At 37.3% G+C, this 12016-nt stretch overlaps 2 protein-coding genes across 5 annotated transcripts in view; both read left to right on the top strand.

Annotated features, from left to right (window-relative positions):
• Nucleotides 1-10289, top strand: part of BEND5 (BEN domain containing 5) — a 31375-nt gene extending 21086 nt beyond the window's left edge. The window contains exons 3-5 of one of the 4 annotated variants that reach the window (XM_082766602.1): nucleotides 902-1050; nucleotides 5613-5826; nucleotides 9732-10289. In XM_082766602.1, coding sequence (XP_082622728.1) covers nucleotides 902-1050; nucleotides 5613-5826; nucleotides 9732-9892 — 524 coding nt within the window. In that variant the 3' untranslated portion in view covers nucleotides 9893-10289. The remainder of the gene's footprint in view (nucleotides 1-901; nucleotides 1051-5612; nucleotides 5827-9731) is intronic. The other 3 variants (XM_082766600.1, XM_082766601.1, XM_082766599.1) reach the window with 3 other exon arrangements.
• AGBL4 (AGBL carboxypeptidase 4) overlaps nucleotides 1-12016 on the top strand; it is a gene marked incomplete at both ends in the record, with an annotated part of 937634 nt that overhangs the window by 581379 nt on the left and 344239 nt on the right. The window lies entirely within an intron of this gene.

The raw sequence follows: 12016 nt of genomic DNA, 5'->3' as shown, positions 1-12016 counted from the left end.
TGGAGCTTAGGGACATCAAGAGACAAGGGTAGGCTTGGGGCCAGAGCTGGTTCGGAGCTTTTGGTTTAGCTGCTGCAATGAATGGAATGATGAAATCCAGCTCACAAATTATTTTATTTTATTCTTCTGCCTTTCTAGGAACGCTTTGTCAATTTGACCTGGAAAAGAAAAGATGATGACTGACAAAATAATTATCCTCTTTTGAAGCCTCAAGCATATGATTAACATTATTCTATTACTTAAGCTGTGCTTAATTTTTGTTGATTACTTTAAAAATAAAAATCGGTGTGGTGAATAGATTGGACAATCAAAATTCTAATTTGTGCAGGTTTTGTTTTTATAACTTTGAATAATCTTTCTATGCATGATACTTGAGCATAAATAGCCTAAGCCTGTTTCCTTTGTACCATTGCTGTAGATCCTCACTATTTTAAATATATCTGTTATATCTAAAGAGACTTCAAATTTTTACAAAATACATAATGCTACATGGATAACTTATATAATTATCTCAGTAAATTATGTAGGTTTCTACATAACTGTATAGTAATTCTTATTTGGAGAATTACTATTGTTCTTTCTGATTTATGAATCCTGTGCCATTCTAGCACAATATCGATAGTGTGCATTGAAGCAATCTTATCCATATCTCTAATTATCCTTACATTTTGAGAATAAAATTAAACATTGAAATATAAGCTAAATATTTTAATCTATATAAGACAGAGTTACTTATCCTGCTTTTACATGTTGATGTTCTCAAGTAGGATTTTGGTTTGGGCTCTTTCTGACTTTACAATGAATGTGACTACTGTGATATTTTACACTAACCACTGGTGATGAAGTAATTGATTTCATGTTCTCTGGGATAGCAGACAGCTCTCTTTTCTTAACTGTCTAGGACCGGCCATTGAGCTTGAAAAAGTAAAACCAGAAACAATTGAGCCCGAACCTGAGGTACAGAAGACCTTCAGTGAGGAAGCAAATACATCAACGTATTATCCTGCCCCTGTTCCAGTAATGGACAAGTATATTCTCGAGAATGGAAAGGTATTTCATATTAAATACAGCATGAATAGTTTGTAAATGTCCTTCAGGTGATTTTCTTGTGGAATTTTCATACTCCTGGGGGTTTTGCATGGTTGCAGTTTGTACAAACTTTCTCAGTTTTTGCGAAGGTACACTGTTATGATGAGAAAAATGAAGGAATTATACAAATATGAACAGCAGTGAAAATTATGTTCAGTGATGAGAACATTTAATGCTGTGCAACACAAGCGATATGATGATTAAGTATGCATGCACTAGCATGTTTGCATAGTCTTCAGTTGGTGACATACATAAATCCATTGAATATATACCAAAGTTGATAATGCACGTTGTAAAGTTACATTAGTCTATTTAACAGAAATACCTTTTTTCTTAAAAGGTCTTTAATATTGTAGTGTGCTGTACTCATACTGCAGAGAAACCTTCATGCTTTGGTTGAAGTACAACAGCTAATTATGAACTCTGGGATGAAAATGGATGCCCTTGGATATGGTGGGAGCATTGCCATTGAGTTGAGCTGAAGTAGTTTTATTTTCCAGATGCTTTTTTAAAGTTGATGAAATACCGTCTAGGTGCAGTGTGCCAGCACCTGACTGATAGTTTTTCAGACTTCAGTATGTTTAAGACATTATCTGCTCATCCACAGAGGCCTGCTTTTATAGCTGTTGCCATTATGATTAAATTAACGTTATATTTCTTTTACAAAACCATATGTCCTTAAGAATTGTCTATGCAGATCCTGTCTCTTAGGATATGTATGCATTCAGTACCATAATCTGAGAACCCTTTAGAAGGAAATGTCCATTTCAGCCTTGACACGGAGCCGAATTCAGTGATGGAATAGCATGAAATACTACATTTTCAGATCTGCATTAGGAGATTGACTGCACAAGTGCCTGTCTTTCCTAAAGATGATTCAACGTAATTGTCGAGGACAAAATATATATGACAAATGGTATAATTTTGGCAGTTTGACAGGTATTTGGTTTCGATAGCTTTTCTTGCCTAATATATTTAACATACATCATTTGCTTTTTTTTTTTTTTTTTTTTTTTTTGTGGATATGATTGCTGATGGAAACGTAGCATGTATTACTGTGACAGTTTGGTTTACTTTGCTTTTTTTTTCCTTAAGGTTTGTAAGCTAGGGCACGTCCTTTAGTATTCATATGCAGCTTTTTCTGCACCTTCATTTCATCTGCCAATCTCCTGGCATTTATGCTGCTGAAGTTTTTTCTCTCTCTACAGATACTAATCTCTCTTTAACTTGGCTTCTGTAGTTTTGGGGGTACTTCTAATGTTTACCTATTTATTGGGGTTTCAGCCGGATCAGAAATGTGAACTTAATAATGTACTTAGAGTGTTGGGGAGATTTTTTTTTTTTTTCAGTTTTCCTGATTTATCCCTTTTTTTTTTTTTCTTTCATTACACCTTTATTGACATACACTGCCAGAACGGTGGAAATACTTTTTTAGAACTCCTACCCTGTGTGGCATTGGATTTGATCTTAGCAGGATTCTTTCCAAGCAGATAAATCTTTCCCCTCCAGAGGGACAACAGAGTTACTGAACAAGAGCTGATGGCATTCATTGTGAAAAAAGAAAGTCCAACTTCTAAGATACATTTAAATACGTTGCACTTGTTAGCACAGTTACAATGGCGAGCATTGCTTTCAATTTGCTGCTGTTTTTGTTGCACTGTGCTTAGAGGTTGATCCTGCAGTTGCTGAAATCAGGGGCAAAGTTCCCGTTGATTTCATCAAGCCAAGGGTCTGGCCCATGGGGCATCTATTCCAGCAAGGAAGAAATGAGTTCTGAATCAGTGCGGTAAGCTCCCCGTAGCTTTGGGAGTAATAGGAAACAGTACCAAGCCTGTTCGAAGAGAGGTAAACTGAGACATGGACAGATTAAATTCCTTGCTGTAACAGTGCTAGAAATAGAAAAAGGGAGACATAAGATTTCTGTGTCTGTGACTGTCTGTCACGTACTTGCTGTTACCACAGGTGTTTCATATCAGGGATCACTTTTTTAATAAGTGAAGTATGTTCAAAGAAGAGATGATCTGTCTGCAACATAAGTATTGAAAATATTTGCTGTAGCTTTATTTTTTATTTCAAATAATTTAAAGCTAATGAATAATTTACTAATTTAAAGGACTAAACAATCTGTAGCAAAGACAAACTCTTACCTTTGCAGAGAGGAGTCAGATTTTTGATCAAATAAAGCAGTCTCTATGACTAACTTAATACAGAAATCCAAAGTTTAGCATCACAACATTCCTAATCTGCTATTTTCTAAGTAACTGTTATGTTTGTTTTTACAGATAACTTTCCGTATTAAAACAGAAATAGCTGAATTATACCTGTAAGGTGTCTGTTTTCCGAACACAGACTGCATAATCTGCATGAAAGTGTCTCACAAAATATGTAGAGAGCACCAAAAAAAAAGTGACTTTTCCTAAAGCAATTATGGAGAGGCTTGACAACAGAGAAGGAAAGGAAAAAAAGGTGTTTGTGTTGTGCTTATTACTAGTTCCATTTCTGTCTGTTACAAAATATAAATGCCATGTGGATTTGTGAAAAGCTTCCTAAAATCCTTTTAGTATAGAAGTTTCTGCAGGAGAGGCAGCTTGATTTATGGTTTTATACTTTGAGGAATTTTTGTATTTTTTTATTTTTAACAACATAGTTTGTAGCTGAACCATTCATATTTTTCTGTTTAAGGTTTTAAACAGCTAGTTACTTTTGAAGGATGCTGTAATAATAAAATGTTTCTTGAGGCTATATCTGCAATAATAATTAAGACAGGTTCCAATTTAAAGGAAAATGGAAGTTTGTGTGAATACGGCCTGTAAAATTATGGCTATATAAAATTTAACAGTAGTTTTGCCCAGTTTTCAGTGCCTTTAATGGGACTTATGTGATAGTGTTCAGATCTGTATGAGGAGGAGACAGAGTTTATGTAACACCATATGAAAGGAGTAAAATCACAAAAAAATAAACTAAAAACAAACCAGTTAAACCCAACAAGGTCTCCTAATACAGTCATTGCTATAGAATTGTGTTCACAGGATTGGTTTTAAATGATGGGGTGGAAGTAAGCTTTTATTACAGAGTTAGTGTTACAGAAAGAACCACCATTTGATCACATTTTATGAAACCTGAATATGAGATATAAAATTCTGGTCGATACATGTTTTGGGTATTTTCCACTTCTGCAGAATTATCTGACAGCAGGTTTTATGATCTTCTTTTTCAGTGCAGTGAACTCGTATCAGTGATTAGATTAGCTAGGTCATGCCTTATCTTGTCATGGGTGCCGAGCAAGTGTGGGTCCAACAGAGTGACGTCCATCACCATGTGAACAAGGCTCGCTGTGTGCAGGCAGTGCAGGTGTCTGCAGTGTACTCCAGGACCTAGGAGCACAGATTTGTAAGGGACAGACGTTATCTGTGGTTCTGCACAGGGCCAGCATTTGGATCCAGTCAGACTTACTGGCTGTGCTTATATCAGATCCATGCTGATTACTGGTGGAATCATTTTCCTTGCTGTTGCTTGACAGTGGCCTGGTTATCAGGAGGTTTATCAGCTTGAATGTATTCAGTGCCAGCCTAAGGACAGGGCTCAAGTTCTCATCCTGCATTCAGCTGAAGTCCGGAGCACTGGGAAGCTTGGGGTAGAGATACTGGGTGGTTCCATGGATGTTAACCCAGCACAGTCAATGCTGAACAAGGATAATAAGTGAAACTAGTCTCAAGCAGCTGCCTAGCTGCCTTTTGGAGACTATAGTGGCTTTATGCTGCCTTTTTCAGTGCTCATATTATCCTGCTTTATTACTGTAATGAAATATCTCTGCTCCCTGTTGTCTGGGTAATGGAAAATTTATGATGTTGCAGCAGTGGGTCATTGCCTTTACCACAAAACAGTATTCACCTGTTCATGATAGGCGAACTTTGTGATAGAATTTGAGTCCCACAAAACTTCCAAAGTCTCTTGATTTATGCTGAAATTGGAGCTCTCAAAATCCCTCCTGCCCATCTAGTTACTTTAAACAATCAGGCTGAATTTTGCCAACAGGCACAGGATATGGCTTAGGAAGTATTTCCCTCTCTACGGCCTCCAAAATATGCTTTGGGTCCTTTTCAGCCACAGAGAAGCTTTCATGTTAAAGAAAATGTTTTTTATCTTGCTCCTGCACTAGGCTGGTGCAACTGCTTGGTTTATATGCTGTGCATATCTTTATAATAATACTGGATGTGTTTACAGTTTCCTTCTTCTAGTTCTCTTTTCTAACAACAGTCTTTGAGGAGATAGGCTTGGGGAGGGGAGGGGGGTAAAAACACTAATAGTAATAAAAATGGTAGAGTAAGAAGAACTGAGGGGGAACAAAAAGGAGGAGTAAATCCCTGACCCAGAAAGTTGGAGAAGTTTCAGAATCAGGCTAAATGAATTTGTTTAGCCCTAATTACTGTTGTTATAGTACCTAATATTAATGTTCCTACAGCACGTGGAGACTGTTGTGTGCTACATACCATAGATAAGTTGTTATTATTACTACCTTCTAGGTCCATCTTGGCAGTGGAATTTGGGTAGATGAGGAGAAATGGCACCAGCTGCAAGTAACACAAGGAGATTCAAAGTATACAAAAAATCTAGCGGTTATGATTTGGGGAACAGATGTTCTCAAGAACAGAAGTGTCACAGGAGTTGCAACCAAAAAAAAGAAAGATGCCGTTCCCAAGCCACCTCTCTCACCTCACAAATTAAGCATTGTCAGAGGTAGGTTATTTGAAAACTTTTGCTTCCTGCTTTGGAGTTTAACCATTAATCACTGAGTTGAAAGATGCTTCATCTCAGCTCATGTAAAATTAACTGATTAAAAGCTGTAATTAAAATTGCTATTGCATTGTCAGGAGCATACTTATCCAGGAAAAATCAGACCAATTGCAATAGCTGCACACAGTGCAGGCCTTCACAGTTGAAGAGTTGTACATTGACTTCAGTAAGGTTCTAGATCATCACTCTGAACCGCTTGCAGGACAGGACTCTGAGCTTGGAGAATACCATGTTGTTTTGGAATACGTTTGTAACATTATGATCTTTTAAATGCACGTAATTGCTTTTAACCATCCTGAGAGTAGCTTTAGCACATTCTTCCATCCAGAATGTAACTCTGACGTGAGGCACAGAAGTCATTATAGCTGCGACTATAAAAATATGCATGCCTTCAGAGCTGAGAAAGAATAGCTTTACACTCTAAAGTGGAGAAACTATAAATAGTAAAAATTAAATGTTACGCATGAATTAGAATTTGAACAGGAAGTGTAAATCACTGACCTATCTGGCAGGAAAAATTGCAATGACACTTTTAGTAACTGCAAGCCTGAGTCCATGCATGTAGTACATAGAGAGAGCAGGCCTTCTGTATTTAAAATGAATAGTGAATTTCGGTCCTTTTGTATCATCATGCTTGTGTTTCACATTCATTTCTGTCTCTCTTGGTATTTTAGGCTTCTTTTAAAGTTAGAACTGAGTCAGTTCCTCATGGAATAAATACCTAATTTGGATTTAGGTTTTGTGTCCAGGCTCAATTGCAGTAGGGCTGAAAGAAGTCTCCCTATTATAGTTTCTTCTGCAATTTGCTTGAGCTTTGTTTTTCTGTATGTCCTGTTCTTAGTCACTATGTGCTCTTAACTACGAACTCTTTTAAGAGCAGTTCTAATCTGCTTTGCAAGTATCATGCTTTGGAAGTAAGCAATACAATTCCTCTTTGAGTTTGTGCATGTGTCTGTGTTGTGGGGAGCTGATCTTCCTACTGTTGTCTTTCTTACTCTGTAAGAAATGAATACAAGAGGTTTGTTTTTTTTCCCCCAATAATCTGTTTCAAGAATAAATATAGAAATGCAAGCTGTTCCATACTGAATTTCTAGTTCTGGCTGGGCTCTATTGGTAAACACGTAAAGCAGTGATGTGCTGGCTGCGTAAGGAATCCACTCAGTGGCTGTGGCTACCCTTCTCAGCTTCTAATGGAAAAGAGAATTGGTCACCCAGTATACAGATGCACTCTTACAAACCCACAGTAAAAAGGGATGATTGTTCATTGGAAAGAGCTTTCAAGTTTCCCAGCTGGAGGCTGTTGCTTCTCAGTGCTGCTGGCAAGGTTGCTTATGTGAGAATTTTCTCTTTTACTTCAGTCAGGGCCAGTCTGTGTTGCTTACACTGTTTAAATGCTAGCTTTCTTCTAACTCATCTTGTTTTGACTACAGAGAGTTTGGGAGTGCACTCCAGCAGGCACATGGTGAGAGGCAGATGGAGCCCTTCCCTTTGTGCTCTTCCTTACCTTTACACACCCCAGCAATTCAGCTCTTCCCCACCTCCTCAGTTTTCTCTGTTTTCTGTCATACTTCTGCTTCCTGCCTCAACCCACATTTGAATTCTACTGTTCTACTCACTGGTTTTCCATGTTCTTCTTTTCAGTGTTTTTTTTTTTTTTTTTTCACCTTGTCTTTGACTCCTTTTTTGTTGGACTCAAGACTGCACACTCTCCTCACGAGCCAGTTAAACTGCATGGCCAGTACTTTTAGGTGGCAACAGACAGAATTCCTGTATCAGCGGTACTGGGCAGTGTACAAACATGATTTCCCACATCGTTGTGTCCTTTTCATTTGTGTTAATGTTAGCAGGTCATCATGTCAGCAGTGTCTACTGGAAAGCTGCAAGTAATCAAATGCAAAGTTATAATGTTATGGAGAAATAAAGAAGAAAAAAAAAAAGAGTAGCAAGTGGACAAATGGTGAAATGTGAGGAAGCTAGTTGGGCAATGACTTGGTCAGGCATCGCACGGAGAAGTTTAGGTCCTCGTTAGTCTTTGAGGTCTACTTGGATCTTTGGTTAAGTCAGAAATAAGAAGGGGTATCTCTACGCTTCTCTGCAATCAAAAGACAAAAGCAGAACCCCTGAATCACTCTTCGGAGACCCTGAGCGAGCATCTTTATGTAACTACTAAATGATGATTTCTGCAGCCCCTCGTAGAAATGGAAGAGAAAGAACTTTGATAATCTTTACTCACGGATCTATCTGGGTCGTACTGACTTTAAGAATCACAGCTGGTGTGTAAGTTCTGTCAAGTAATTCTTTGCTTGACATTGTGGCTGTAACAGTTATTTTACTGGAAGTTCACCTTACTAGGTGTATCTGCTGCAACCTTTTGGCAGTATTCCTGAGACTGATGAAATTCAAGTTTATGTCCTACAGACATGCTGGATATCTCCAGGCTCTCAGTGACATGCCTCTTCTTATTTCATATTTCTTATTTTCGTATTTCAAATCATAGTTTAGTGATAATTAGCATTTCAGCTATCAGGCTGCATGGTGAATGGTTTTATTTTATATTCAGTGTATATCTTGCAACATAAAATTCGCATTGTTTTAGATGTTCTCATTGGTGGGCACAGAATAATGTATTTAAGATAGATTTCTGAGTGATAACATTAGCTCTTCATGTGTCTGATATCTCTAGCTTCTTTAAAAACTCTCTACTGTATAGTATGTAATAAAGAAATTATAAGTGTGATGCATGAGCACTGCTATAAACCTTGTTAACACAAAACAGCCTTTATAAAACTTCCGAGAGGTTTCAAAATGAACTACGAAGCACGCATAGTACTTAATTTTCATAACTTTTAATGTGATGCATTAGAAACGTTATAAACTATGTTAATTAAGTGATAATCTCTGTGGCTTTCTGTATATGAAGCAATAAATGGCTACTGGAATAGGTTACTAGGCAAAGCAGAACAGAGTTTGTTTAATCAGTGTGAGAAGCTGTTTATTACTAGTAGCCTACACAACAAAATGCATTGTTCTGGTTATGAAACCAAAAAAGCAAAACCTGCCTGTCTCTGAGGATTTGAGTGTGTTGCATCAGTTTCAGTAACCTGTGCTGAGTCTTGGCACGAAACTACTGACACTGAGGAACAGAGTTGTCTCTACTCATTGTCCTCATTGCTTTGCAGTTATTGCTGTTACTTGCTTGTTGTATTACAGTTGAGTCCGCAAAGTGCATTGTGCAAATCTGCGGGAAGATGGCTCTCGCACTGAATAATCTACTAATAAAAGCAGAGTACAAAGTATGCCCAGGGACAGGGCATGCAATAAAGATGCAGACATTAATGTATGTTGTACAGATTTAAATAATAACAATAATAGATCACTAAATGCCTTCTACTGGTTATTGCTTGTCTTGTTAGCATTATCATTTACTGAATGTCTTAAAGGTGTGATGATAGAAGTGACTCACAGGGACCTGTAAATAACAACAGGTCTGGTGAGAACATTCATGTGGGAGAAGATTCTAAATCTGCTGTGGAGATATAGACAAATACAAGAGTTAAGCAGGCAACACTGAAATTGTAAAATGTTGGAGATAGCATTGTTTCTGTATAGAAAGCTTCTTAATGTAGTCACAGCATAACTAAAAGTTTGTCATGCCACAGATTTAACCCTGGTGAAAAATCTTTCTCTTTAACAAAATAGCCAGTGAATCAATGAATGCTGCAGTTGTCTTGCAACAAATATACACAGTGCTTACTCAGTGTTGTCTCTCGAGTAGTTAGCCCAAAACAGGGCTATATTTTTTTCTAAAAATAGACTAATGTCTCTTTTCTTTTTTTTTTTCTCCCCAGAATGTTTGTATGATAGAATAGCACAAGAAACTGTGGATGAAACCGAAATTGCACAGAGACTCTCCAAAGTCAACAAGTACATCTGTGAAAAAATCATGGATATCAATAAGTCATGTAAAAATGAAGAAAGGAGGGAAAGTGCAAAGTTCAATTTGCAATAAATTTTGGATTTTTAATAAAATCTTAGTGTTTTACATAAGTGTTGTTTTTTTAATTTGTGTGGCATTTTTGCTAATGGGAGAAGCTGCCCTGAAACGTTACTCATTCTATAACTGATTCATTTTTTGAGCAATTTTGTTAAAAGCCTTACTATAGTGTAATCTGCTTTTAAATAATGTGAGATAGATTGTAAGTCCACTCACAATGAAACAGTGAATTTTCAGAGTTTTTTTCCAATCAGATGCAGTATGTAACCTGCAGTTCTGTATATAGGTTGTAATTCTGCAAACACAAACCCATTTTGCCTACATTTTGTTTTACTGGAGTTAGTGAATCTAGGCTGCAGTAAAAATCTGTTCAAAAGGTAGAACTGTAAAAATCCACTTTGCTATTGAAAAGGATTTTATTGTATTTTACAAAGTGTTTTTTCTGAACTGAAATTTTAATCGTTTGTTTTTATAAATATTTGTCTCAATCTCTAACAATATATTTGGTCAAAAACACAGAAAGAATGCTGCTTCTTCACTTACTATCTTGTAGTTAGATCACTATTGCCGTCATAATTGCAAAACATCCAAAGCTATAAGTTGTAAAATCATGATAATTTATTTTATATATATATATAGAGAGAGAGATCTAAAAACAGTTCTTTTTCAGGCGCCAAGGCACCTTTCAGATTTCTGGTTATGGTACAAAGCTCTTAACTATGTCCTTGTTACTGTTTTTGAAATAATATTTGTATTTTTAAAAGATTTAAAGATTGCTACACTATGGCAAGAGTATGTATACCAGAAAATCTAGTACCATTGCCCCTTGAATCTGTAATTTAACAACAGATACTTTTAGCATAAACTTGAATTAGAAATAAAAAAAAAGCATTTAACATTGAAGTTAGACATGCGACACAGACATAAGGAATAATTTGTTGTGTCTGAATTATATCTTACTGTCAGTAACTGAAAGTAAATAGCCTTAACTCTTGTTTCATGCAGGATGTTAAGAAGAAGATTTGTAGAGATAACTTAGGGCCTGTTCTGATGAGTCTTGAGGTTTTGTTATGTGTGATTTTAGTTAACCTTCCATTTATTTTCCACACACAGGCGTGATTACCTACCTACCTTTTAGCTCGTCTGTTCTCAAACATCAGCGTTTGTTTCTTTCTACCACTGCAATCTGCTTCCTGTAGCTTTGAGACACTTGCCATTTGTTATCGTCTTCCTTTAGTGCTGGCATACCCTGACGCTAAGCCTGTTGCAATGTCCTGTGTGTGCAGATAATGGGAAGGGAGCAAAGCGAGTGTTCCTTCAAGGGCTGGAGTGGCTTGAGGGGAGGAGGTGGCATGCTGGAACTGCAGTGCCTGCTTCAGGAGAGGTGGGGAAAGCAGCCCGTCATCTATTCCTGCACACCACGTGCTTAAATGATGTCTTAATTTAGGGCATAAGCATTTGTTTCATGCTTTCTAAGGTGCAATTTTGTGATAGGCTTAAGCTGATCCAAGTGTGTCATGCTGCCAAAAGAGTACGCCCCGCTTTCTCTGCCCGTGGCCCTGCGTTCCAGCCTCATCCCTTAAGCCGGCACTTGTGATTTTACACAAGGCTGTCAGATCACACCATTTCCAAGGTTCATTTCGTAAGGGCTTGTGCCAACAGGATGGAGCCAGGGGGAACTCGTAGCGAGGGTTGAGGAGAGGAGGAGTGTCCTTACGGTGGCTTATGCTTACTCTGAAATTACTTTTAACAGCCTAGCTTGTCTCCTGTTAATCTCAAAGTGTTCTTAGGTAGTGTTTAATGAAGTGCATAAATGTTTATGCTTCCTAATTTGGGATGCTAAATAGCAAATTAGTGTTTATAATGTCAGTGCATGCATCCTTTTATTAATTAAAGAACAAAATGGAGATAACATTGGAAAAACACTTAAACATCAAGCTCCCACTTTTCAAGCGGACTTGTAATTGTACAACATTGTGTTTCTTTAAAAAAGTGGTATTAGGAAAATCCACTAGTTTGGGGGGAAAATGTCCATAATTTCCTCAGTCTTTTATGCCTTTAGTACTAATGTGTTTCATTGTAACATCTTTAATGAGAAGATCGTGCCACACTTCTTAGGAGATAAGCCTATTTGAGACA

The sequence above is a fragment of the Aythya marila genome, assembly GCF_965140915.1.
Source record: "Aythya marila genome assembly, chromosome: 8".
Lineage (NCBI taxonomy): Eukaryota > Metazoa > Chordata > Aves > Anseriformes > Anatidae > Aythya > Aythya marila.
The sequence above is the reverse complement of the archived record's forward strand: the minus strand, read 5'-3'. Positions and strand labels throughout refer to the sequence as shown.